At 43.9% G+C, this 26,122-nt stretch overlaps 1 protein-coding gene across 1 annotated transcript in view; it reads left to right on the top strand.

Annotated features, from left to right (window-relative positions):
* The first annotated feature begins 13,008 nt into the window (after positions 1 to 13,008).
* PIPOX (pipecolic acid and sarcosine oxidase) overlaps positions 13,009 to 26,122 on the top strand; it is a 61,740-nt gene continuing 48,626 nt past the window's right edge. Inside the window, exons 1-2 of the mRNA XM_018563425.1 lie at positions 13,009 to 13,217; positions 23,247 to 23,395. Of these exons, the coding sequence (XP_018418927.1) occupies positions 13,101 to 13,217; positions 23,247 to 23,395 (266 nt within the window). The 5' untranslated portion in view covers positions 13,009 to 13,100. The remainder of the gene's footprint in view (positions 13,218 to 23,246; positions 23,396 to 26,122) is intronic.

Below are 26,122 nucleotides of genomic sequence, written 5' to 3'. Positions count from 1 at the left end.
TGAGACATTTAAAGTTTATCTAAACCATTTTACTTTCTTTTGCTTAGGAACAGTTAAAATCCCTTTCAGGTTTTATGCCATCTGTGTCCCATTGGACACTTTCTGTTCCAGTGAGTAGAAGTGACTGACAATCCATGCAAAACAAGAGTAAATCCCCACTTAGACAGTTGTTTTTGGAACAGAGGTCACCCTTGAACTATTTGCCCTGACCCCTGTTCTCTTGACAATGAAAACATTTTGCATTTTGCATCACTGCTCACCAAGATAAAAATGGTCTCCCCCAGTTGGGGCACATACATTAATATAATCCTACCAGTAAAAATAAAAGAAAAAGATGTAGCGTTTGGTAAAATAATTAAATATGTATGGTTACTCAGCAACTGCAATAGTCTGAAAAAAGATACCCCTAATTATTGGCCCGCGAGATCACAGGTCAGTTTGGAAGGAAAGTAGTACTTCTCTAAAAAGCATTGATTGACAGCACCTGGTCTTCCATAGAACATGCATGTACAGGACTCTCTTCTGGATCCATAATCTTGCTGGACACAATAAGCAGCATCCTGGCAACTGAACATACCTGAGGTGGACCTTTCTCTGTCTCTCAGCCCCAAAGTGGATTATCAAATAAAGAACTTTCTCTTAAGGAGGACTGTTGTAGATAGTACAAGCAAGTGTTCACATCTTAACAGGTAATAGTAACCAGTGTGGAAGAATTGTTTTACCCTATGTTAGCATTTTGTGGAATATTTCCCTTCTGATACATCGGATTTATATTGTTTATTCACTAAAGAGCCGAAGTATTTAGCCGAACCTTTGGCTTATCCTTCGGCTTGCTTCAGCTGCAGAAAGCCTTTGGTTCAGCCAAACCCAAGGGCTGTTGTACGCGCTATTCTCAACAGCACGTATAACAGCTGAAGTAAACAGCCGAGTCGAACAAACATGCTTCGGCTCGGCAATGCCAAACAAACAGCCGGAGCAGGGAGAATGGTGCCAAAGCACACCGAATCATGCAATTGTGTCAAAAAATAGAATTTAAAAAACAGTGTGTGGTTCCCCATCCCAATGTTAGGGGGGGCCCCCTGGAAAAGCCCCTTGTCCACATGCCAATAAGAACAAGGGCCTCTTCCCCAGAACCCTGGCCCAGTGATTGTGAAGGTCTATGTGCTGGGGGGGTCATCTGTATCTTGGTACCCCCTTTCATAATGCCGCCCCCCCTTGTGAATGAGTAAGGGGTAGTTGTTACCCCTACTCATTTGCCAAAGAGAACGCGAAATAGTCAATAAAAACACCACACCTTGAAAAAGTTCTTTATTTTAACAAAAAAAAACAAACAGTTTTTGACAAGTCCTTTATTCTTAAAAAAAACTAAGGGGTCTATTCACTAAAAGCATTGGGACATTACTATTGGCTATTTCAATTTGCAATAGCCAATAGTAAACTAGCATTGTACCCGCCCTCTGCTGATGGACCTGATGGGGAACTGCAGCAGAGGGCGGGTACAATGCTAATTTACTATTGGCTATTGCAATTTGAAATAGCCAATAGTAATGTCTCAATGCTTTTCAATGGGAAATTTTTTTTAAATTTTTTTTTCTATTCTGACATCGATCGTGTTAGAATAAAGAAGAAAAAAGGACACAGCGTTCTTTCTCTCCTTGGCGGCCGGGAGCAGGAGACTCCTGGGCCGCCAGGAAGAGTTAGCTGTTTGGAGATCAGTGTCCCTGGTTAGCAGGTAACCACGGACGCTGATCTCACTGCAAGTGGCCGGAGCCAGCCGTAAGATCACGGCTGGCTCCGCCCAGCTGTCAGAAGCTTCGGCTTTCAGCACGTCTCAGCCGAGCCGATGCATATGCGTTCGGCTCGGCTGAGCCGCTCGGCCATGATCGGGAGGTGTACGGGCTATTGTGAATAGCCCGTACAGCACCCCTTCGGTTCTACTGTAGCCGAAGCTAGCCGGAGGATCAGCCGAAGCTACGGCCAGATCCTTCGGCAGCTTCGTGAATAGACCCCTAAACAAATTCTACAACGATGCAATCCAAAGGTCAATTATGTCATGCAGCGATGTAGATCCTTGTCAATCATGATGAACGACGCCCGCTGACTCGCCGAAATAAAAAAAAGTCCCACATCCCACCAACCTGAACTTCTGCTGCAAAATGACAGATTGGGCCCGAATGTAAATAAATGGGCGGAGCAAGTGGTGACAACCACTGGCCCAGGGTTGTGAGGAAGAGTCCCTTGTCCTCATCGGAATGGGGACAAGGTCCTTTTCCAAGGGGTCCCCCTGAAAGGAGGCCAGCTCATGTTTTGGCTTTAGATACATTGTAACTGAATAGGAAAACAGTTTAATTTCATGCCATATCTTTTTAGGTCCTATCTAGATCATTAGCTATTTAGTGTAAAAGCATAGGTGTGCCCTTCCCCCCTCTTCAGTCTGAAGAAATCTATAAGGATGTTAAAATATTACCAAAACTAACATTTTAGTTATGTGTGAATAATGATGGGCTAAACAATTTACTTATAAATTCAAATAGAGATAAACGATATCACAAAAAAAGTGATATTAAAGTCAAAAAGTTTTGTTCCATCATAATATTGTGACTATGCATCAATAAAAGATGTATTGCTTTTCATTCCACAAACACACAGACACAGAAGGGCAAGCCATTCCTCTGCTACCCACTACTCTTTTCTCTCTCCTCCAAGCTAGTGGATGAACAGAGGCTGGAGACATCCCTGTTCCTTGTGATCTTGTACTCAAATGGAAGTTCAGGGAAGCAAAGCTGAGAGAGTTGGAGCCAACTGTTTGGACACATGATGACTGTAAGTGCTTGGGCAAAAATGTAAAGAAATTCTTTACAGGGCAGTGTATATTTTTTTGATTAGATTAATTATTGAAAACAAATTAGAGAGTTTAATACTACTTTAAGAAACTCCAGCACATACATACAATCTGAGTGGAGTTTTACATCTTGCAAGACTAACAGTTGCTGACATGACTCCCAGAGGCAGAGGCATGTCAGAATTTGTAGTTAAAGCACAGCTGAAGGGCTGGAGTTGCCCACTAGTGGCGTAACAACCGGGGGGGCTGACGGTGCGGCTGCCTCGGGTGCAGGGATTGGGGCGCCAGCTGCTGGACAGGGACAAGCGTGCTCGGAGGTAAAAAAAGATTTACAGTCAGGCAAATAATAGGTCCGCTCTGCGGGCCTCGGCTGTGAGGACCCGAACCACAGCCCTGGTCAGACCGCACACAGCCTCCTGAGATCCCACGCAGCACAGAGTATGTAGCTTCATATTATTCTGCATTGCTGTATAATGTATTGCTGGGATTTGTAGCCCTCTACAGCCAGTTGCCATTCTCCATTACTGTATAATGTATTGCTGGGTTTTGTAGTCCTTTGTAGCCATGTGCCATTCTGGATTGCTATATAGTGTACTGCTGGGATTTGTAGTCCTCTATAGATGGAGCCATTCTGCATTACTGTACAGTATAATATATTGTGTATTGTATTGAATTATCCTTAGAACCAGAGGGACATGAAGCAGACATCCCAACTTTCCTGGACGTTCCGGGTGTCTCCCTCTATTAGAGAGCGGCTCCCGGACACCCGGGAGAGAAACATTTTCTCTCAGAAAGGTTTACTCTGCTCAGAAAAAACCCCCCAGCATAGCAATGAATAGCTAGATTGATATTGGCTATTTCAATTTGCAATAGCCAATGGCAGACTAGCTATTGTACCCGCCCATTGCTGCTGTCAATCAGCAGAAGTGGACCTGAAGTTCTCCATCAGGTCCTTGTCTGATGACTGACAGCAGCAGAGGCGGGTGCAATAGCCAACTTGCTACTGGCTATTGCAAATTGAAATAGCCAATAGCAATCTAGCTATTCATTCCTATGCTGTTTTTTTTTGTTTTATTTTAATTCTGATGGCAGAATACTAAATACTAATACAGAATACTAACAAAAAAAACAGCAGATAGCACGGAAAACAATAGCTTCTTTGCTACCTGCCATCATTTCAGGGGGGTGTCCCTCCAACCCCCCATGGATAGATGAGGTGGTGATATAATGGTTGTGGGGGGCGCAAAATTTTGTTCTGCCCCGGGCGTACGTAACTCTGGTTACGCCACTGTTGCCCACCCCTACCATAGCACCATATAAATGACAAGCATAGCTCATGTAACAATATTCAAGGCATATTGTTTGATAGGACAATATAGCAGTGTTCCGTTTAATTGGTTTGCTGTGTTTGTAGAAGGTTTTAGAACGAACCCAGCCAAACTGAAGCGAGCAGTAGTTGCTTTCATAAAATATAATTTAGTTGTTGTTTCACAGTGTGACAGCAATTTGCATATTTATTAAACCAAACACAATTGTAATTTTATTTAAAAGAATAGAATAATTCAAAGTAAATACAGACAAAACAGTTTTCGTGCAGAAATTATTTTTACTCTGCAGAAGAAAAAGTTTAGAAAACTGAAAAAAAAGATCATGTATTTTTCATGAATTGTTTATAGAGACAGTTTGAATGGAATGTTATTATAAATGCTTTTGTGTTGCAACATTTTCTTCACATTGTAATACTTAATTTAAGGGAACTTTCTACAGGCCACAAAAAAAGAGTGGGAATACAAAGTATATGTATAGGGCCATCAGTGGGGGACCAAGTCTCTTTAAACCGTAATGGAGCCACAAATGCTCTCAGAGCATTTTTATACGGTGACTAGAGCTAAGAAATAATTTTTTTAAAACTTTGGATGGAAGATCTAGCAGGCATGGATGAGATTTACAGGACAGATACTGTATCACAAAGCTTTAAATGCTCAGATCTCTAGTCTTCAAGATAGGCCAAGTATGGCAAAGTCCTCAAGTGTCACAAAGCATTGTAATAAACATTCAAAACATTCAAAAACCAATAATGGACCAGTGATTAGGGCAATGATGTTTACAACATTTCAAACTAAAGTGTATCTAAATCCAAGGACGAAAATGTAATATATTGCAGCTTACCAGTCCTCAGGTGTGGTGACTGGCCTAGTTTTTTGTTCAGGCTTTTTCCTCTTATTTTCACCTGGCAGATAGCTAGGAACAATGCTAAGGCCCCATTCATCCTGCACGTACAGCTCCGTGCTGCGTGCGGGGCCGTACCAAGCAGCTGCCAGGAAGGACAGGTGCTGTGTGTGATTAGTACGCAGCCCCCTTCCTTCTTTATGGGGCTACGCAGCCGTATATCCCCCTACGCTGGCCTGCCCTGCACGTCCGTAGGGGTGTGGGTGAGTGTATTCATATGCCGCCAGAATGGATCATGTATGCTTCCCGGCCAGAAAACCCACACCCCTGCGGACCTGCAGTTGAGGTGAGCGTAGGGGGGCGTACGGCTGCGTAGCCCCATAGAGAAGGATGGGGGCTGCGTACTAATCACACTCAGCACCTGTCCTTCCCGGCAGCTGCTTGGTACGGCACAGCACGCAGCACAGAGCTGTAGGTGCAGGCCAATTCGTGTGTAAAAGGGGCCTAAATGATAACAGTCAACAGAAAACACAGGATGTTACCTGCTCCCAAAAATTCTGGTGGGATCAACTCGCTTTTTTTGGACACACAAACAAAATGCGTTCAATGGTATATTAAACAGACCGAATTGGAGCAAATAGGAGAATTTATTGTTAGAGTTTATATACATATTAATCTTTTTTTTTTCTTTCTTATTCATTCCTTGAACTCTTAAGAATAAGAGGTTACAGAAAGATTTCTCTTTCTGTAGCTCATTTACCAACCAACTCATTCCATTTCTGCAGGCTCTCAGTTGGTGGTATGTAAAGCTCAGTGGTATCTATGTATAAAAGGAGAGAACATTCGAGCTCCAATAGCACAGTCTGGTTTTAATATCTCAAAATATTTGTCATTTCATTTGATCAGTGACAAAAGAATGGAAAAGGTACAAAAGGGCATCAGCATTCATTTTTGACTATATGAACATAATGTCTACATATAACCCTGCAGGTTGGGGTACTTCGTGTTTGATTTCATTCAGCATGTCTTTAAGCTGATCGCCCTCAGTCACCCTTCAATTGGCTGATACACAACTGGGGAATATTCACTTCCTTTTTACACTGAAATTAGAAAAGAATTTGAAATAAGACTAATAAAGTGGCAATGTGGGAAAGGCAAATTGCAGGTACACTGTGGATGACTGAGGCTTGGTGGGAATGAGTCTATGGGGGTGATTTACTAACCTAAACACACGCACGCACTAGGTGCGTGGGATTTTTACACAGCAAAACGTATTTATCAACCAAAAAGTCTCTAAAAGCATATTTCCACTAATGCCATATATGGAAAAATCATGCACATGATATATATATAATGCTGCTTCACAGTTTAGACAAAAATGGTTAGCTCATGCATTTACATTCCTGCATTCATCAACGCAAGCAACACAACATAGAGCTAATTTACACAACATCACCTTGCAAATTCATGCAGGGCTTTGCACAACACACCTGCTGGGTGTGTACACACTACAAAGGTGTTTAGATTCCACCCATAGATCATGCTGGGAGGGAACACACTACAGAGGTGTATACATGTCCGTGGTGTGTTTATAAGGTTAGTAAATCAACCCCTATTTAACTAGACAATAAAACAACAGAAAGGATATACAGTGACCATCAAGGATGTCCCTCTAATGAGGTGGTTGACTCAGCCGCCATCTGGTAGGTGTGGGGGGGAGCAGCAGGTGGGCAGCCAGAGCATCCCAGGTTTCTAAGAGCTCCGGCAGAACACACTGCCCCCCTATAAATAGCATCCACTGGCAGCAAACCCTCCCAGAAATGACCAATCACCACCAGCACCACCACCTCCCTGCCTCAGGCATCAAATAGTGTAATTAAGCCCTGGTGACCATTGACAACTAATGAGAACCCAGCCAGAGCTGAGGATGCTCAAAGCTCGCTTTCAGGGCATATACAGTAGTCTAACAGATTATGTTTTCTATGAAGTATTATAGCCTGACTTAAACCAGAAGTATCATTTAGTTGTGGATAGATCTGGTACAGCTTAGAACTAGAAGTTTGTACTGCTGCCTGACACCCTGTCGCATCCTAAAACATGGTGTCACTTGGACGATTAGTGAGGGCAAAATTTCTTGACGGAGGTTAAACTTGACGGAGGTTAAAACTGTTCTTCAACCTAATAAAACGTCTTTTATTACTGTTTGTGTCTCTGTTGGATGCATTTCCCCCCCGTTTCTGTACCAGTGACAGGAGAACAGTGAGGTCAACTCTCCCCAGAAGGAGCATAGACTGCAGTGAAAACCTGTCTGAAGTTCTAGCCCTTAACTACTCTATATATAATACTGACAACAAGTTTTTTTTTCTGGAGTTACGTTTAAAAAAAATCTACCGAAAACTAAAAGAAAAAGTACAGTAGAGACCTTTCAGAAAAGATTTAAGAAACAAAACTCTGCTTACTTTTGATGTAGTATCATTTCTGTTCAGCAGGTTCCCCAGACACTGCAGTGCCCCAATGCTGCAAGCTGAATATATGAAGCCTTGAAGTCTTTATATGTTTTGTAAAGCTGTGCCTGGATTATGAATTATGTCATAAATGTCAGTATCATCTGCACAACTGTACAATAGTGTGTCCGGGAAGCTAAGGCTTACGGCAAGTAAAACAAATAAGTGGTCTAATTATTAACATATTGTCCTGTTTCTATTTTTATGGTGACCTAGATTTGCCCTTAAAGTGGATTTAATATTTTCAAGACAAAAATTAGGATTTTAAGTGATTGAACACAGTCTGTATAGCAACATATATTTGTGGACACTTAAATCTGTTCAATGACTGCAACTGCTGATTATATATGAACATATAACTAGTAATTTAGTTGTTCCTACATTGTGAAAAAGATTCAACTTAAAGTGCCAAACAAGCTTATACCTGCCTGTCAGCAATTTTTCTTTTCTGTGCACTAAGCCGCGCATGTGAAATTCAGTGCACAGGCTCAGCAAGACCCTGTGCATGCCTGGGAGTTACAACATGCCGGCCATGCAAAGCAAGAGTCTGTAGACTCCAAATGCGCAAGAAGAGCAGGTGAAGATGGAAGTGCCAGTGAAGGAGGGGAGAGTGAAGAGAGCAGCACTGGAGGGGATCACCTACAATGTAAGCAGGGCCAGATTTCCCACAAGGCCACAGAGGCCTGGTCTCGGGGCAGCAGGGAGTAGAGGGGCAGCACAGCCACCAGGTGGGTAGATTTTTTTCTGCATTTAGCCCTACTTCGGGCAAGCAGGGCTAAATGTACAGTGTGTGTGGAGGGTGGGGGGGGGGGGGGGGGGGGGGGGGGGGCGCATTGAGGAACCCAGCCTTGGGGCAGCAGAGAGAGTAAATCTGGCCCTGAATGTAAGGCAGCCATAATGTGCTTATATGATGTGCATATAAGCACATTATGGCAAACACCTCCGGCGGCCTTTTTTTTGGCTTCCCTTTGCTCCTATATGACACCCTAAACACGTACCAAACCCAGCTATTATGTGATGCACAGGCTTAATAGTAGTAAAGTAAACAAAACAATTCCTTTACTTTTCCTAACTGAGCAAAAGTCACCTTTGTTTGTGTTTCACACGCTCCCCCTCCTAGAGACTGCAGCTCACAGTGGGAAAGTTTCAGCAACAGAGTCTGTACTATCAATCCAGAAAGCAGTGGGCAGGACAGGGTGTGGTCAAGTTCTGATTGACAGCTATAGACTTGTGAATCAGCAGTGACAGTGCTATCAGCCATTCCCCCTGCAACATATTCTACATCCCACTGTAATGCAAGCAGGAACAGACTACATGAGAGTGGCAACTCTGAATTCAGAGGCAGTCCGACATTGTTGCTAACCCATCACAGGGGGCTGCATTAGATAAACCTCATTGGTTGGATCAACAGGTATTTGTGGGACTTTGCAGGAGACTAACAGAAAACTGCAAGTGCAGATGCACTTATAATTAAGTGCTGCAGCGCATATGTTTTAAAATGGAATCTTATAGTTCTGCTTTAAAATAATCATTGATTGAGCCAAATTCATAGAAAGGAAGATCCTTCTTTAACGTGAAAGAATACAATATAAGCTATCGTAACACGCATTGGACAATCCCCAATAACTATAAACATAACTCATATATACAGTACCTTTGTATAAATGAAATAAATTAATAAATGTCAGCCTAACCATCCCTTAATTGTATGTGAATATAATATTCTTTATCAAATTTAAAAGAAATAGGAGAAATGCGGCCATGCACACAGGGCCATCTTTAACATTAATTGGGCCCCGGGCAAGACTTTGCTGACAGGGTCTCACAACCCTTCTGCCTCCAACACTGCCCTCCCACTTCCCCTCCAGACCCCTGTATCCATCTACATCACCCTCCCCTCAAAAAGAAACAAAAACATTATGTGTGTGTGTGTGTATATATATATATATATATATATACACACATACCTATATACAGGGCTCAAAATTTCCACTCGCCCGCTCGCAATTGGCGAGTGAAAATTGCGTGGGGGCGAGTGTAGGACAGCACGGGAGAAGCAGGACACCTGGGACATGGAGGATACATTGCTTTTTTCTGCATTACACTGCTGGCCTCTGTACTCTGCATCACACCACTGGCCTCTGCACTCTGCATTGTTACTGATCTCTGTTCTCTGTGTCACACCACTGACCTGGCGGAGTTAAGGGCGGGGCACGGTAGGGGTCAGGTGGGGCAACTGGTGGCGAGTAACTCTTAAGGCCTGGCTAGTAGCTCAGGACTTGAAATTTTGAGCCCTGCCTATATATATATAAAAGGTTCAATGCAATAACGCAATGGACTCTGGACTCTGCACCGCAATGGACACGGGACCCTCCAACGCAGCGGACTTGGGACTATGCAACACAATGGACACGGGACTATGCAACGCAATGGACTCAGGACTCTGCAACGCAATGGACTCAGGACTCTGCAACGCAATGGACTCAGGACTCTGCAACACAAAGCACTCAGGACTGTGCAATGCAATGGACTCAGGACTCTGCAAAGCAATGCACTGAGGACTCTGCAATGCAATGGACTCAGGACTCTGCAACACAAAGCACTCAGAACTGTGTGTAGTGGACTCAGGACTCTGCAATGCAATGGACGCAGGACTCTGTAATGCAATAAATGCACTACTCTGTAATGCAATAAAGGCAGGACTGTGCAATGCAATAGAAGCAGGACTCTGTAATGCAATAAATGCAGGCCTGTGCAATGTAATAAACACAGGACTCTGTAATGTAATAAATGCATGACTATGTATTGCAATAAATGCAGGACTGTGCAATGCAATAAAGGCAGGACTCTATAATGCAATAAAAGCAGGACTCTTTAATGCAATAAATGCATGACTCTGTAATGTAATAATTGCATGACAGTGCAACGCAATAAAAGCAGGACTCTGTAATGCAAATAATGCAGGACTGTGCAATGTAAAAAAAAACACAGGACTCTGCAATGTAATAAACACAGGACTCTGTAATGAAATAAACACAGGACTGTGCAACACATTAAATGCAGGGCTCTGAAATGCAATAAACACAGGATTGTGCAACACACTACACACAGGGCCAGCATTGTCCTCCCCACCCCCAAGCTGGGCTCCCCTTTGCATGCCCAACATCATCCTCCTTTGCCGACCATGCGCTCAGGTCAACTATGGGGGACTAATGCTTAACTGCTTAGAGGCCCAAAGGACCCCTTTACCAGCTCACTTAACAAGGAAAGCAATTACAATACATATGATAAACATTACGGAAATAATCAAAGGAATGAGGTGCATTTATTTACAGAGCCGACAGCTTTGAAATCTGCTTGTACATTTGGCACTTTATAGGGACATTTTTCAGTAATACTCTGATTACAGTAATCTGTAAGGAGTACTTTACTGTCAGCAGCAGCATCAGCAAAGCCATAAATATATAGAGGGTTATTCTACCTGCTGAAGGATCTAGCCGTAGCTTCGTCTGACCCTTCGACTCACATCAGCCGCCAGAGCCCTTTGGTTCAGTCGAACCGAAGGGCCGCTGTACAGGCTATTCACAACAACCCATCCAGCAGCCAAAGGCAGCCAAGCGGCTCAGCCCAGCTAAACACATATGCCTCAGCTGAAGTGACAGCTGAGACGGGGAGCACGGTCTGCGAAGCATACCATGTTCCCCCTGTGCTGACAACAACTGGGCGTAGCCAGCCGTAATGTGAGGGCTGGCTCCGCCCAGTTGTTGTCAATCAATGACAGGTCAGCGTCCTTAGGTTATTTGAGGACACTGGGCTGTTATTAAATGGCAACAACTGGGCGGATCCAGCCGTGACATCACAGGACCTGCGGGCAGACTGTGAGGTGACGGATAAATGTGAACATTTGGGCAGAGATAGCGGTGATATCACTGCTAGCTCCGCTCAATTGTTTATATTTTGCTGCATCTATCAGAATGTCATTCTGCGGTGGGTGTTCGGTGCATGCGGACGGGTCGGCGGGCGTATGGGAAGGGGGTTTAACACCGCGGATGTCAACTGGTTAAAAAAAATATATAATTTTTTTTTTTATGTCACCATCACCTTGGACAACCCTAGACGTCGTGACTGACCCTAGATTATGTAATTGAATCAATTTTTTTGGGTTGTTTTTTTAAATAAAGGACATGTCAAAAATCTGTGTTTTGTATTTATTTCAATTAAAGGATTTTTTTAAATTAAAGTCTGGTGTGTTTATTTCTAACCCTTTAGTGAATGGGGAGGGGTACAAGTCATTCACAAAGGGGGGGGTGCATCTGGGTGCCTCTTTATTAAAGCGTTACCCCGATGCAAATAAGCCCCCCTGCCTGCAGACCCCCACAACCAATGCTCCAGGGCTCGTAGGGAAGAGGCCCTTGTCCTCATGGGCACGGGGACAAGGTGCTTTTCCAGGAGGGACCTTGGGAAAGCATCCTACCAGTGCTGGGGGCATGTGGCCTGGTATGACAGGGAGAGGGGAGGGGCGCTCGCTCATCCCCCTTTCCTACCCTGTCAGGATCAAGCGTCTGGTTAGGAATGTTTACCTCATTTTTGGGGGTGGGGTTCCTCCTTAAAATTCCTACTAGACCTAAAGGGGCTGGTATGGTTTGGGAGGGGGAGCCAACACTGTTTTGTTTGTCTTTTCTTTTAAATTTTTTTTTATTATTTTCTTAACATTTCTTCCGATTTTTCCATGTATCTAAATCATTTTTTTACATTTGTTTTCTTTTGTTTACATTTTTTTATGCTGCTCGCTACCTCTGAGGAAGCAAGCAGAATAGCCAAGCTCGTCGGCATTCGGCTATTCACTCACTACAGTTCGGCCCCTTTGAGAATAGGAGCGAATGGCAACAAGTGAACTGCCAGAGCTTCGGCTCAGCCAAACCAGATACTGGATCTGCTTAGTCGAACGGCTTCTGCACTTCGGCTCAGCCGAAGTCAGCCGATGAATGATTTTAGCCGATCTACTGTTGAAATCAGCCGTACTGAGCCAAAGTGAATAGCCGAACACAGTTCGGCTCAGTTCGCTTCGGCTTGGTTATTCACTCGGCTGCCTTTGGCAGCTTAGTGAATAACCCTCATAGGGTAAAACTGGCACAACTATCATCATCAGTGTCAAAACTGGAACCTTTATAAATTGTGACATTTCTGCAGAAAAAAAAGATTCCCATAATACTCGTCAATAACAGAAAAATTTGTTTTGAAAAGACTGGCCCTATCCTTTAGTATGGGAAATGTATAATATACTGAAACGTATTAATTGTGGACTTTATATAGCAGCAAAATTGCAAAAATAATGACATTTTATAGCTTTAAATTACAAACTGACATGCAAAAGCTGAAGGAATGATGCAATAGATGTCAGAGCAATGCAGTGTAGTACCGTGGTGCTTTAGCAATGTTTCAGCGCCCAGAATGAAGACTGTGTAACAAGGCAGCAATGCTGAACATTTGTGTGTGTGAAAATCCCTCCTTCTGGTGGAGCTTGCCTAAGGACATGGGGCCTCCTACTCCCTTCCTACTCACTCACAGAGAAGACACAAATAAACATGGCTCTTCCTAGCAGCACAGTGTATGACTGTATTGTGATAGGAGCAGGAATTCAGGGATCCTTTACTGCCTATCACCTAGCTAAAAACAAGAAAAGGACTCTGCTTCTGGAACAGGTACAAGGGGGGGACTGGATAATAAGCAGTATATTGTCATTTATCTAGTACTGTATATGCAATGATACACTATTATCTCACTCCGTCTACAAGGATGCACTTGAAACCTTAGAAATGGCTATTGAATTATAGACCCGAAAACCAAGTGAAATAGTGACCTTTTCTCAGCATTTTGTGTTTACTCAGAATGTTGAACTTTGGAAGATTTGCACAATCCGTTGCAAAGAGCTGACCTGCCCAGACACACAGGTTAACACGCTGTATTTATATAGTCTCAATACTTCATTTAATATGATTTGACACAATTAGTTTAAGGGATTATAGAATAAGTGTATGTTCATATAAAATGTATCATACCCCCCTCCCACCCCAAATGTGTTAATTATTCTTTAATTACATCCTATTCAACTTAGTAGTGTGTACTCAGAAACAGTTTGCACAATGAATGTTTTGCATGATTGTATGCAGTCAATCCCAGCTGCAAACGAATACTGTTGGCCTAAGACTCCGTTCATATATAGCGTTTGTGTTTCCTGCGTGGTTTTCCGTGTGGAACCGCAAACGCTAAAATCTTTAGTTCGCACGGATTCCGCTCATTTGCGGCTATTCTATAGCCGCGAACGTGAAGAAACTGGCAAAAAAATGTGCTTGTACTATTTTGTGGGCCACACGGTTTCGTATTGCGCAGCCGCCGCAAATGTATGAACAATGCACATTTAAAGTGCATTGTTTTATTCGTTCGGCTATATAAATGCGGACAACCTTTCCAGTGTGAATGAAGCCTAATAGATTCAGTTTAAGCCCTCATCCACATGAGAAAAGGCCAGCCCATACAGATCCGTGCTGTGTGCACTACTGTATCAGGCCGCTTCCTCTATGGGAGTACGCAGCCGTACACCGCCCTACGCTCACCCGAACTGCACATTCGTGCAAGTGCGGGTGTCCGTACTTGTACGCTGACAGGGTGGATGCTGTCTGCGTCCAAGCAGGGGCACCTGCACCCGTACGGACAGGGCAGTTCGGGTGAGCATAGGGTGGCGTATGGCCGCGTACTCCCATAGAGAAGGACAGGCTGCTGTGCGTAATCACACGCAGCACCTGTCCTTCTCGGGAGCGGCCCGATACGGCCATGCACGCAGCACGGATCTGTACGGACCGGCCGTTTCTCGTGTGAATGAGGGCTTAGAGATTGACCATCTAGATTCTAGCATGTCCAAAAGTATAGTTTACTGAAAACTCCAGGAGAGCCCCCACCAGGGTAAGGTGACAACATTTTTAAAATAAAGTCCAGGGACATTTTCAAATGTCCCTGGGAACATAATACAACATAATAAAACAATATATATGTGTATATATATATATAATTTTAATATTTTTTTTAAATATTCACCTGATCCCTAGATCCACCGACAAATGCAGCCTCCCATCTCCCATGCTGTCAGAGACTGCAACAGAGCATGTTGGTTACCATTTAAACTGGCGCGCGCTGTGTGCAGCTTCTGAGAAGATACGCTATTAGCGTATCTTCTCAGCTGCGTATTTTGCCTAGCTGCCTGGTGCCTTTAACTAGTGAAGTTGAAGTGAAGTTAACTGATGAAGCAAAATACGGCTGCGTATTTTGCCTAGCTCCCGCTATGCGTATCTTCTCAGAAGCTGCACACAGCGCGCCGGTTTAAGTAGTAACCAGCATACTCTGTTGCAGCTTCTGACAGCGTGGGAGACGGGAGGCTGCGCTTGTAGGTGGATCCAGGAATCAGGTGAGTATTTACAAAAAAAATTAAAATTATAATGTATTGCTGGGACTTATAGTCCTCTATAGCTGTTGGTATTCTTCATTGCTGTACAATGTATGCCTGAGATTTATAGTCCTCTATAGCTGGTGGTATTATTCTACATTGTTGTTGTGCTGAGATTTGTAGTCCCTCTACAGCTTGGAGTTAGTGGCAGAACTACCAGGGTCGCAGCAGTTGTACACACGCACAGCACTGACGAGGCATTCCTACACTACCAGTGTGCTTTAATGTTTCTCAACCGATAAATGTATCTGCCACGTCTATTCCAGGTGAGCATGTCATAAGGAAAGGGGGTCATGAAAACAGCTGATTCGGATGACTCGGTCCCACTGGAAGTGACACAGGCGAGAAAATTTATAGGATCGAGAAAAATTATAGTACACTGACTTTGACACTGTCCGGCCCCTCCCACTAACCTCCCACAGCTCACTGCCCAGAAGCATGAACAGCCAGCGGCGGTCTACAGTGGGTGAGAGTGCCTAAGTACTGGACATGGAGCGGAGTAAGGCTAGAACCAGGTAGGGAGCCCAGTGGGAGGAGAGCACCATCCCCCAGCCAGTTGTCCCTTTCATGGACTTACTAGTGACTCCTCACATCACCCGACCGTTCACACTACCGTTACATGGATGGCAAAAGTGGCATGCAGGGGCGGGGGAAGAGGCAGAGTGGGAGGGGGCCAAGTTGCTTCACCATGGGCCTCTGGGTCGTACTTGCCCCTTTGCTAAAAGTTGCCAGTAAGCCCATGCTGTATTCCTCACCTACCAGGCACCGATAGCTGATTTAATTGTGGATGGCATCGGTGCGCGACGGTTGCGGTATTCAGGATTGTGTTCGGCATTGGACTACATGTCACAACCGCGGGGCACAGATGCCATCCGCAATTAAATCAGCTCTCTGCTCCCAGCGGTTGCAACATGCAATGAAAATTATTAGTGCCCCCCCCCCCAGATTTGCCTGTAGTATCTTATGTGCCCTCCCATATATTGTTCCTAGAGTCGCCACTAAAGGAAAGGCAGCTGTGTGCGCCATCTCTTTGCTGTTTTCGGCTGAGCCGCAGCCAAACTAGTAGATGCGGCTGTGTTAAAGTGGCAGGGGCAGTGTCCCCCACCTCCCGGGTCCAACAGACACTGCCGTCACTGCTTTAACACAGCTGCACCCACCTGCTAAAGGAGAGCATGTGTGCTGGCATGGAAGGAGCTGCCCATTAACGCGTGTGTGTGGATGACATCCCACAGGGATCAGACTGTGTGTGATGGCTGATCCCACTGTTTATGTGTCATTCTAACTGCCCGATCTGCCGTGTATTGGTTCCGGCCCGAGTTCTGCCATGTATTGGTTCTGGTCTGAAGTGTGACGTGTATTGGTTCCGGTCTGAGGTCTGCCATGCATTCTGCCATTTAGCTCACTTTCACATTGCCTATATTGGTCTAGATTCTGAAATTCTCCCACCAGTTCCCCGGCAATTCATCTCTTAGTGAATTGGCCCACTATTTGAAAAAATTTCTGTGACACAAGAATGTCTATGCAGGTGGGGCGTGAGGGAGGGACTTGTATATGGGCGGAGCACAAGGGGGCCCCATAATCTTGTATTGCCTGGGGGCCCCATGTGTTGTCAGTCCGCCCCTGCTCCAGTGTAATACAATTATATTATTACCCTCGTATACCTTTACTGGCAGAGCCAGACCTCATATATGTGCACCATTAGATCACTTTTCATATGGCCATAAATGGTTGAGACCGCACAGTTCCCAACATTCTCAGTGGTAAATTACTAAATACTCATTAGAATCACATTTAAGAGTACTGTAATTCAAAAGTGCCTCTGCAATTCATTACTGAATCCCACTTTCACTGGGACAGATGTCCCTAGTGGTCAATTCCACTTGTCATCTTGTTCTGGTGACAATTTTAGATTTTCTGCTCCATGGGTGCACAGACAGCAGTAAAAACCTAACAGGGGTTCTTACTGTTCCCACTAATATTAAAAAATATTTTGGCTTTACATACACATTAATGTTAACAGTGGCGTAACAATCGCCATAGCTACCCAGGTGGCCGTTATGGGGCCCGGAGCTCAGGGGGGCCCAGCAAGGACATCCCGGATGCCGTGTGGGTCGCTGTGGCATCTCATGCTGGTGGCTTTCATTGACGGCTGTGGAGTGGAACATGCCGCTGTTCAGATCATTGACAGTGATCTGTGCAGCGGTGTGTTCCTCTCCACAGCCGCTGCTGAGTCAGTGAGAGCCAGCAGCGGCGGTGGAGGAGGCTCATGGTGCTCTTTAATGTATTGCTGGGATAGTGGGATTTGTCGTCCTCTATAGCTGATGGTACATTGTGCTGTATATTATACACAGCAATGTACCATCAGCTATAGAGGATGACAAATCCTAGCAATACATTATACACTGGGGGGAATTTATCAAAACTGGAGCAGACAAAATCTGGAGCCGTTGCCTATGGCAACCAATCAGCTTCTCTCTTTAGTTTGTTCAGTTTACAGCTGCTCCAGATTTTGTCTGCTCCAGTTTTGATAAATTCCCCTCAATGTATGTATAATGTATTCCTATATAGCTGGTGGTATTCTGCATTGCTGTATAATGTATTGCTGGGACTTATAGTCCTCTATAGCTGTTGGTATTCTTCATTGCTGTACAATGTATGCCTGAGATTTATAGTCCTCTATAGCTGGTGGTATTATTCTACATTGTTGTTGTGCTGAGATTTGTAGTCCCTCTACAGCTTGGAGTTAGTGGCAGAACTACCAGGGTCGCAGCAGTTGTACACACGCACAGCACTGACGAGGCATTCCTACACTACCAGTGTGCTTTAATGTTTCTCAACCGATAAATGTATCTGCCACGTCTATTCCAGGTGAGCATGTCATAAGGAAAGGGGGTCATGAAAACAGCTGATTCGGATGACTCGGTCCCACTGGAAGTGACACAGGCGAGAAAATTTATAGGATCGAGAAAAATTATAGTACACTGACTTTGACACTGTCCGGCCCCTCCCACTAACCTCCCACAGCTCACTGCCCAGAAGCATGAACAGCCAGCGGCGGTCTACAGTGGGTGAGAGTGCCTAAGTACTGGACATGGAGCGGAGTAAGGCTAGAACCAGGTAGGGAGCCCAGTGGGAGGAGAGCACCATCCCCCAGCCAGTTGTCCCTTTCATGGACTTACTAGTGACTCCTCACATCACCCGACCGTTCACACTACCGTTACATGGATGGCAAAAGTGGCATGCAGGGGCGGGGGAAGAGGCAGAGTGGGAGGGGGCCAAGTTGCTTCACCATGGGCCTCTGGGTCGTACTTGCCCCTTTGCTAAAAGTTGCCAGTAAGCCCATGCTGTATTCCTCACCTACCAGGCACCGATAGCTGATTTAATTGTGGATGGCATCGGTGCGCGACGGTTGCGGTATTCAGGATTGTGTTCGGCATTGGACTACATGTCACAACCGCGGGGCACAGATGCCATCCGCAATTAAATCAGCTCTCTGCTCCCAGCGGTTGCAACATGCAATGAAAATTATTAGTGCCCCCCCCCCCAGATTTGCCTGTAGTATCTTATGTGCCCTCCCATATATTGTTCCTAGAGTCGCCACTAAAGGAAAGGCAGCTGTGTGCGCCATCTCTTTGCTGTTTTCGGCTGAGCCGCAGCCAAACTAGTAGATGCGGCTGTGTTAAAGTGGCAGGGGCAGTGTCCCCCACCTCCCGGGTCCAACAGACACTGCCGTCACTGCTTTAACACAGCTGCACCCACCTGCTAAAGGAGAGCATGTGTGCTGGCATGGAAGGAGCTGCCCATTAACGCGTGTGTGTGGATGACATCCCACAGGGATCAGACTGTGTGTGATGGCTGATCCCACTGTTTATGTGTCATTCTAACTGCCCGATCTGCCGTGTATTGGTTCCGGCCCGAGTTCTGCCATGTATTGGTTCTGGTCTGAAGTGTGACGTGTATTGGTTCCGGTCTGAGGTCTGCCATGCATTCTGCCATTTAGCTCACTTTCACATTGCCTATATTGGTCTAGATTCTGAAATTCTCCCACCAGTTCCCCGGCAATTCATCTCTTAGTGAATTGGCCCACTATTTGAAAAAATTTCTGTGACACAAGAATGTCTATGCAGGTGGGGCGTGAGGGAGGGACTTGTATATGGGCGGAGCACAAGGGGGCCCCATAATCTTGTATTGCCTGGGGGCCCCATGTGTTGTCAGTCCGCCCCTGCTCCAGTGTAATACAATTATATTATTACCCTCGTATACCTTTACTGGCAGAGCCAGACCTCATATATGTGCACCATTAGATCACTTTTCATATGGCCATAAATGGTTGAGACCGCACAGTTCCCAACATTCTCAGTGGTAAATTACTAAATACTCATTAGAATCACATTTAAGAGTACTGTAATTCAAAAGTGCCTCTGCAATTCATTACTGAATCCCACTTTCACTGGGACAGATGTCCCTAGTGGTCAATTCCACTTGTCATCTTGTTCTGGTGACAATTTTAGATTTTCTGCTCCATGGGTGCACAGACAGCAGTAAAAACCTAACAGGGGTTCTTACTGTTCCCACTAATATTAAAAAATATTTTGGCTTTACATACACATTAATGTTAACAGTGGCGTAACAATCGCCATAGCTACCCAGGTGGCCGTTATGGGGCCCGGAGCTCAGGGGGGCCCAGCAAGGACATCCCGGATGCCGTGTGGGTCGCTGTGGCATCTCATGCTGGTGGCTTTCATTGACGGCTGTGGAGTGGAACATGCCGCTGTTCAGATCATTGACAGTGATCTGTGCAGCGGTGTGTTCCTCTCCACAGCCGCTGCTGAGTCAGTGAGAGCCAGCAGCGGCGGTGGAGGAGGCTGGACCTGGCAGTGGAGGAGGAGGCGGGGCCCGGGGTCGGCAGCAGAGAAGGAGGGCCCGGTGATGGAAGAGGAGGCGGGGCCCATCAGCGATCGTGGAGGAAGAGGAGGCGGACAGGTGAGGAGTGTGACCAGCCCACCTGAGACCCTGCAGAGCCCATCATATAGACTCTATGGTGGGCTCTGCAGGGTTACCCTCAGTTGGGCTGTGTGGGATTTCAAGTGGGCTCTGCAAGGGGTGTAACTAGATATCACAGGGCCCCATACAAAAGTTTGCTATGGGGCCCTGTGATTTCTAGTTACGCTCTTGTTGGTAAATATTATTTGATGCAGTATTTATATAGCACCGACAATTTACACAGCCCACATCAGCCCCTGCCCTCAAGGAGCTTACAATCTAAGGTCCCTATCTCATGTGCATACAAGGCCAGTTTAGACAGAAGAAAATTAACCTACCAGCATGTGTTTGGAGTGTGGGAGGAAATCCACACAAGCACAGGGAGAACATACAAACTAGTTGCAGATAGTGTCCTGACCAGGATTTGAACCGGGGACCCCCAGTGTTGCATGGCAGAAGTGCTAACCACTAAGTCACAGTGCTACCTATCAAATCTCAAGCCATCACAGCCCTGCTACATGTTCTCTCATAGTAATTCCTGATGAAAGGGGTATTTGTATGAGCCCTGGAAACGTTTTGGCAATTTCTATACTGTCTCCTCAACCCTACAATGAATGAAGATGTATCTGGACTATTAAACGGAATGTGACTCTTCACTATGCCACAGTGTTGCCTACTATAAGTCAATGAGTCTACCACCACAGTGATGATGAACCATGTTGTTTTCCTATGGAAGCAGGACATGTTAATTCTTTTGTATCCAGTACAGCACCTTTGATTTTTCATTAGATGTAAAGCTTTTCGTAACTCTCACATTTATACGGAGATGATGGAAACAACATACTGATGTTACATGGGGAACGAAGTAGAAACTGCTCAACTATAACATTTGGTTAGTACTTGATAGAGAATTAGTTATCCCGGTCCACTTTTATGTATGCCATTCCAGATCCCATCTTACCCTCAAAACTATCCATACTTCATATAATAGACACAAATCCATACTGCAAATTAAAGATGTCTTTTATTTTTTAGTTCAACAGATCGATTAATTTTTTATGTTTTAAATATTCTGGTTCTGTTTTTTAACTTGATGTAACAAAGGGACCAGATATTTTTAGATTTACATTTCCACAAGATTAATTAGAATAATGCTATAAGAGAACAGATGTATAAATGAGTACAAATCTCAAGTTTAATCGCAGTTAATACACAAAGCATAATAGTCCTTGAAGGAAAGATTTACTTTTGGATAAAAACTCAGACCCACCGCCACTTACACCAACAGTTACTGCTTCAGAAATTAGTATATAAAGCTAATCATGCTTAAATTCAATTTTTCACAGCTATCCTGTTTTGAACTGCAGGAGTCATTTCTTCTTCCCTAGTGAGTTTTACAAATATAGCCTGGAATGCGATTTGGACTATGGACAGGAATTGGCCATAAAGAACAATGGCTCTCTAGCTGGCACCTGCACTGGGGTGAAGGCAATGACTGTCATTACCCATTCTGAACCTATTTATGCACTGGGCTGTATGTAGAAAAAAAACGTACCGAGGCATGATAGACTTCACCAGCCCAAGCTAGGCCACACAGTGAAAATTGCATTTATAGTATATCTAAGAGCAAAACGTTTCTGCGTTTAGAATAAGGTAGGAAAAAAACCCATGTCAGTTTTTCTTTCTTTTGTTTTTTTATTATGGTGCATGAGTGGGTGTGTGTCCCCACACACAAATACCTCCTTACCTCCTATTTAGGTGACAACTGATACATTTAAAATTTCCCAGCTCTTTCTGTTCCAGTGACAATGGTCCCCCTCTGGTTCACAGAGTGGATGAATCCGTCCTGCAGTCACGCAGACAGAAATAAAAACCTGAAAGGGGTTCTTCCTCTTTTTCACTTCATTCGAAACGTATTATTTGAATGTGGATTTTTCTGTTGATTAGGACTTTTATTTAGATGAAGATCGGGCCACATTTTCGCAGACAGTCTTACAGAAATTCAGGTTTTTCCAAACATTTTCCTAACGTTTACTTGCAATAGTAAATAAGTAATGTATAAAAATGATTCAGACAACCAGATGCTAAAAATAAAGAATTAATATTGCCCTGATGGTCTAACTACTAAAATTGTAATTTCCAAAATCAGTCAACCTTCTCAATCCTTCAGTAATTATTTTCAAATTTACCAAAAACTATTTCCCAGGACTTAATATTATCTCTTAATAATATCCATCTCTTCAAAATATGTATGCTTTTAGCTCTACTCAGCAGTCATATGGTAGTGCACATGGGGTTCCTTTGACTTTATAAAGGAACTGTTGGCAAAAGAAACACATTATACACAGTAGGCAATAATGGGGCTTGTATACAAGGAGACAGGACAAGTCCTACTTCATTTTCTTTATTGTTGATTCTGAATACTCACCTCTGTAGCCAGCATTTTCTTCATTGGCTTCAATAAAACATGGCATGTGAATTGTGTGTTGTTTGCTAAGCACACTACGGTTTTCCATGTAAATGTATAACCGGTACAAGTAAAGTATTCTTGTATACAATGTGTAGAAATGAAAGAGGGTACAATATAGTTCAGTAAAGCTGTGTCCTGACTCTACTATTGACGGGAAGAGTTTTCTTTGAGAGTTATCTTGTTTTCTCCTTTATATTTGTATCCCGATAACACTGATGGGTCTCATTGCTGCCTCTGTCCTTAAGTTACTTACAGATATTTCTCCTCATCTGTCAGAAGCCTAAAGACTTCTAAGGGAAGGAAATTAAACCATAACTTATCCCATAATTCCTAGCAGTGGAAAACATCTGGAAATCTCTCATCAGAATAATATGAGGAAGGTGGCAAAAGGATTGTAGTTTAAATTTCATACACATTTAACCTTGACCTTTGCTTAGCAGGGAGTTCCATGTTGATAGGATTTCAAGATTTCAGATGCTAAAGAGGATGGAATATAAAACTATGATTTAATATTCGAATACACTGTATATAGTAGTGCATGCTGAGACATAATGAGATTGAAGCATAATGAGATAAACTTGCCAGTCGTGAGACTGCCTTCTGCCAAGTAGCAACTTTCTTGAGATGTGAGGACATATGGTCACCATGGATGTGAGCTCTTACTATATTTGGAATGAGTAAATATTGCCTATTTATAACGTCTATTGCTCACTTCATTAAAGAAATGTATGTTAACTTCTACAGTGTAAATAAATGCATCCCTGTTCATTTGTTTTTCAGTTCCCCCTTCCTCACTCCAGAGGCAGCTCCCATGGACAAACAAGAATTATCCGCAGAGCCTATGCAGAAGACTTTTACACCAACATGATGGAGGAGAGTTACCAGCTGTGGGCAGACCTGGAGAGAGAATCAGGCATCAAACTGTATAGGTCAGAGTTTTTCAAACTTTCAGCAGCTGTGTACCACTGTCACAACCTTTGCCATGTCCGAACACTAACATAAGCTGCTATTCCTAATTCACAGACAGAATGAAAAATGTGCCACCTCCTTGCAGGACATAGCATCAGTTGAGCCTTTCAGCTGTACCTCCCTCCTGTTTCCTTTTAGTTCACCCATCTTTGTCATGCTTTTCTTCAAATGACTGCTATGCCATGTTCTGCTGTTAGGTGCTCGAGTAAGCACCTAATCTGAACGTTGCTCTAAACTTAAAGGAAAAGTCACTTTTACTCATTAATGAACTCACTATGTCTCCTCTAGTGCTTCCCAGATGTCACTAGGATGAGCATATTCTACTAAAGTAACTGCGGCACTAGGAAGTATTTTGATTTGATTTTGAACCGGAAACTGTTAGCTTATATGAGTTCTGCCTTCATCAAATTTACTTTTTAAGACAGTGTGCTACCCACCTTGCGGGTGTGTACCACCATCAATGCAAATCTCACACTTAGGAAATACTGTTATAAGTGTTAGAAGGAATAATTTATACTGTGAGGCATATAAATGGTTTAGAAATGTGTTGACACATAGTCCTACAAAAGCTTCAGAGTCAAGGAAATTCCAGGCACAAAAAAAAAGTACAAAAACTTGTTCTTTGGCTCAGCTGAAAATACTTGTCTGCTCTACAGTAGGTAATGTATGGATCTCTGTAACATGATCACGCTGTACATTTTACTTTGAGTGGCTCAAGTTAAGCCTATTATTATAAAGTAATCATTATAAAGCAGAAAGGTAAAGTAACAAAGGTGACGAGATATGTGACCAGTATCACTAATAAACATTATGTTTGGCAGTCAAGCCCTGACATGGCTGTTTGCATTTGTAATCAGTTCCTGATGTGTCCTTTGTGGTGGCTTTTCTAGTGTTGTTCTTTTAATCACAATTCCTGAATTGTATCCTAAAATTTACAATTTCTTTTGGTTGGCCATGCAAGCATTTTTTGTGGTTGCTTTAAGGTTCTGCAGGTTGATCGACCTCAATATGATCTAACATGATAACACAGTAATATTTGGAAATTAGGCCTCACAATAGCATTGAGCAGGAAAAGGTGAAACTGAGTTTTTTCACTTCATTTTGGTAAAAGGCATTAAAGTTAAAAGCAAAGGTGAAATTAAAGTGTACGTATACCCTAATAATAAACTTTTCATATTTTCCCAATTTTGTCCTGCTGAATTTACAATTTAAAGTGTTTTGTTATATCTTTTCAATAAGTGAAAAAAAATAAGAGGAAAAGTCCTGAAATAAGAAAAGGAATGCAATCACCACATCTAAGGACTTGTAAGATGCTATATATGAACATTTTTGTTCTTGGGTTTAAATGTAAAAAATGTGTCAGTCATTTATGAACAGAACCTGAAAACTAGCTCAGTCATGAAGGGGTTAAGGTGATTCTTGGTGGTTTTTAAGGGTGAACCAATCTTGCAATAGCTCTTGAGATTTACTGAAACTTCTTTCGACTGCCCTGGATGTGGATAAGTGAACAGTTTGCAGAAGGTTTTTTTGCGAGCCCAGCAAAAGTCTGCTAACCCTGAACATTTTGCTGAACCCCATTGAAGTCTATGGTAGCTGAATCTTGTCTTTTTTTCTGACTTTTTTTTAAGTGCATTTTGCAAGCTTTTGTTAAAAAAGGGGCATGGGTAGCTGGGCCCCAGTATTGAGGATTTGTTGCAATTCAAAATAAAATAATTACAATGTATGTCTTTACCCCTCCCACCCCCGAAGTGCTTCTGATACCGATGCTAGTATCGATATCGGTGCCGATTCCGAGTATTTGGGCAAGTACTCGTACTCGAAAAACAAAACACAGAGAGCGCCTCCATCGAGTAAAAACATTTTATTAAAATAATTTAAACAGATGAAAACATACTCACAAGGATTAAGTTTAAAAAAGGCATGAAACGGTAAAAGCATGAAAGGCTTAGCCCACTGGCTACTCTTCCTCCCTGATGGTTAACATTTCCGAGGTCACGCCTCGTTTGTCAGAACCATCTGTTTAAATTATTTTATTAAAATGTTTTTACGCGATGGAGGCGCTCTCTGTGTTTTGTTTTTCCAGAATTGAGGTTTCCCTGAAGCCTTTTTGAGAGCCTGCCTCATTCACGGTTCATACAAAGATCACTGCAGAGTTTCTCCTTGTTTGGACGTAAGCCGCTGGCGCTTTGTTATATACTGTTAAGTACTCGTACTCGCCCAAATGCTCCGATGCCTAGCACGAGTACTTCCGGTATCAGGAATGGTTGTGATTGACCGGTAAGCGGCTCACTTGTGATGAGAGAGCATGGAGCCGACTTCCCGGCCAATCAGGAAGCCGGGCAGCGTGTAATGACGCGCTGCCTGGCTTCCTGATTGGTCGGGAAGCTGGCCAATCAGGAAGCTGGCCTCGTGAGGTAAGGTTACCTTACCTTAGTATGTGCAACCTGTCACCCCCAGGGCCTCTCCAGCGAGAATGCGGCCTTCGTCCGGTACCCAGCCGGAGCCCTCCAATCAGGGCCGGGAAGCTGGCTTTATGCTCGCTCGTCATCTCATGACAAGAGAGCATGGAGCCGGCCTCCCGGCCAATCAGAAAGCAGGACGTCATTACACGGCGCCCGGCTTCCTGATTGGCCGGCCAGACGGCTTTGGCTGGGTACTGGACGAAGGCCGCGTTCTCGCTGGAGAGG

This window comes from Nanorana parkeri, unplaced genomic scaffold (genome assembly GCF_000935625.1).
Source record: "Nanorana parkeri isolate BGI_ZX_2015 unplaced genomic scaffold, ASM93562v1 scaffold663, whole genome shotgun sequence".
Lineage (NCBI taxonomy): Eukaryota > Metazoa > Chordata > Amphibia > Anura > Dicroglossidae > Nanorana > Nanorana parkeri.
Note: the sequence above shows the minus strand (reverse complement) of the source record. Positions and strands in the feature narration are given on the sequence as shown.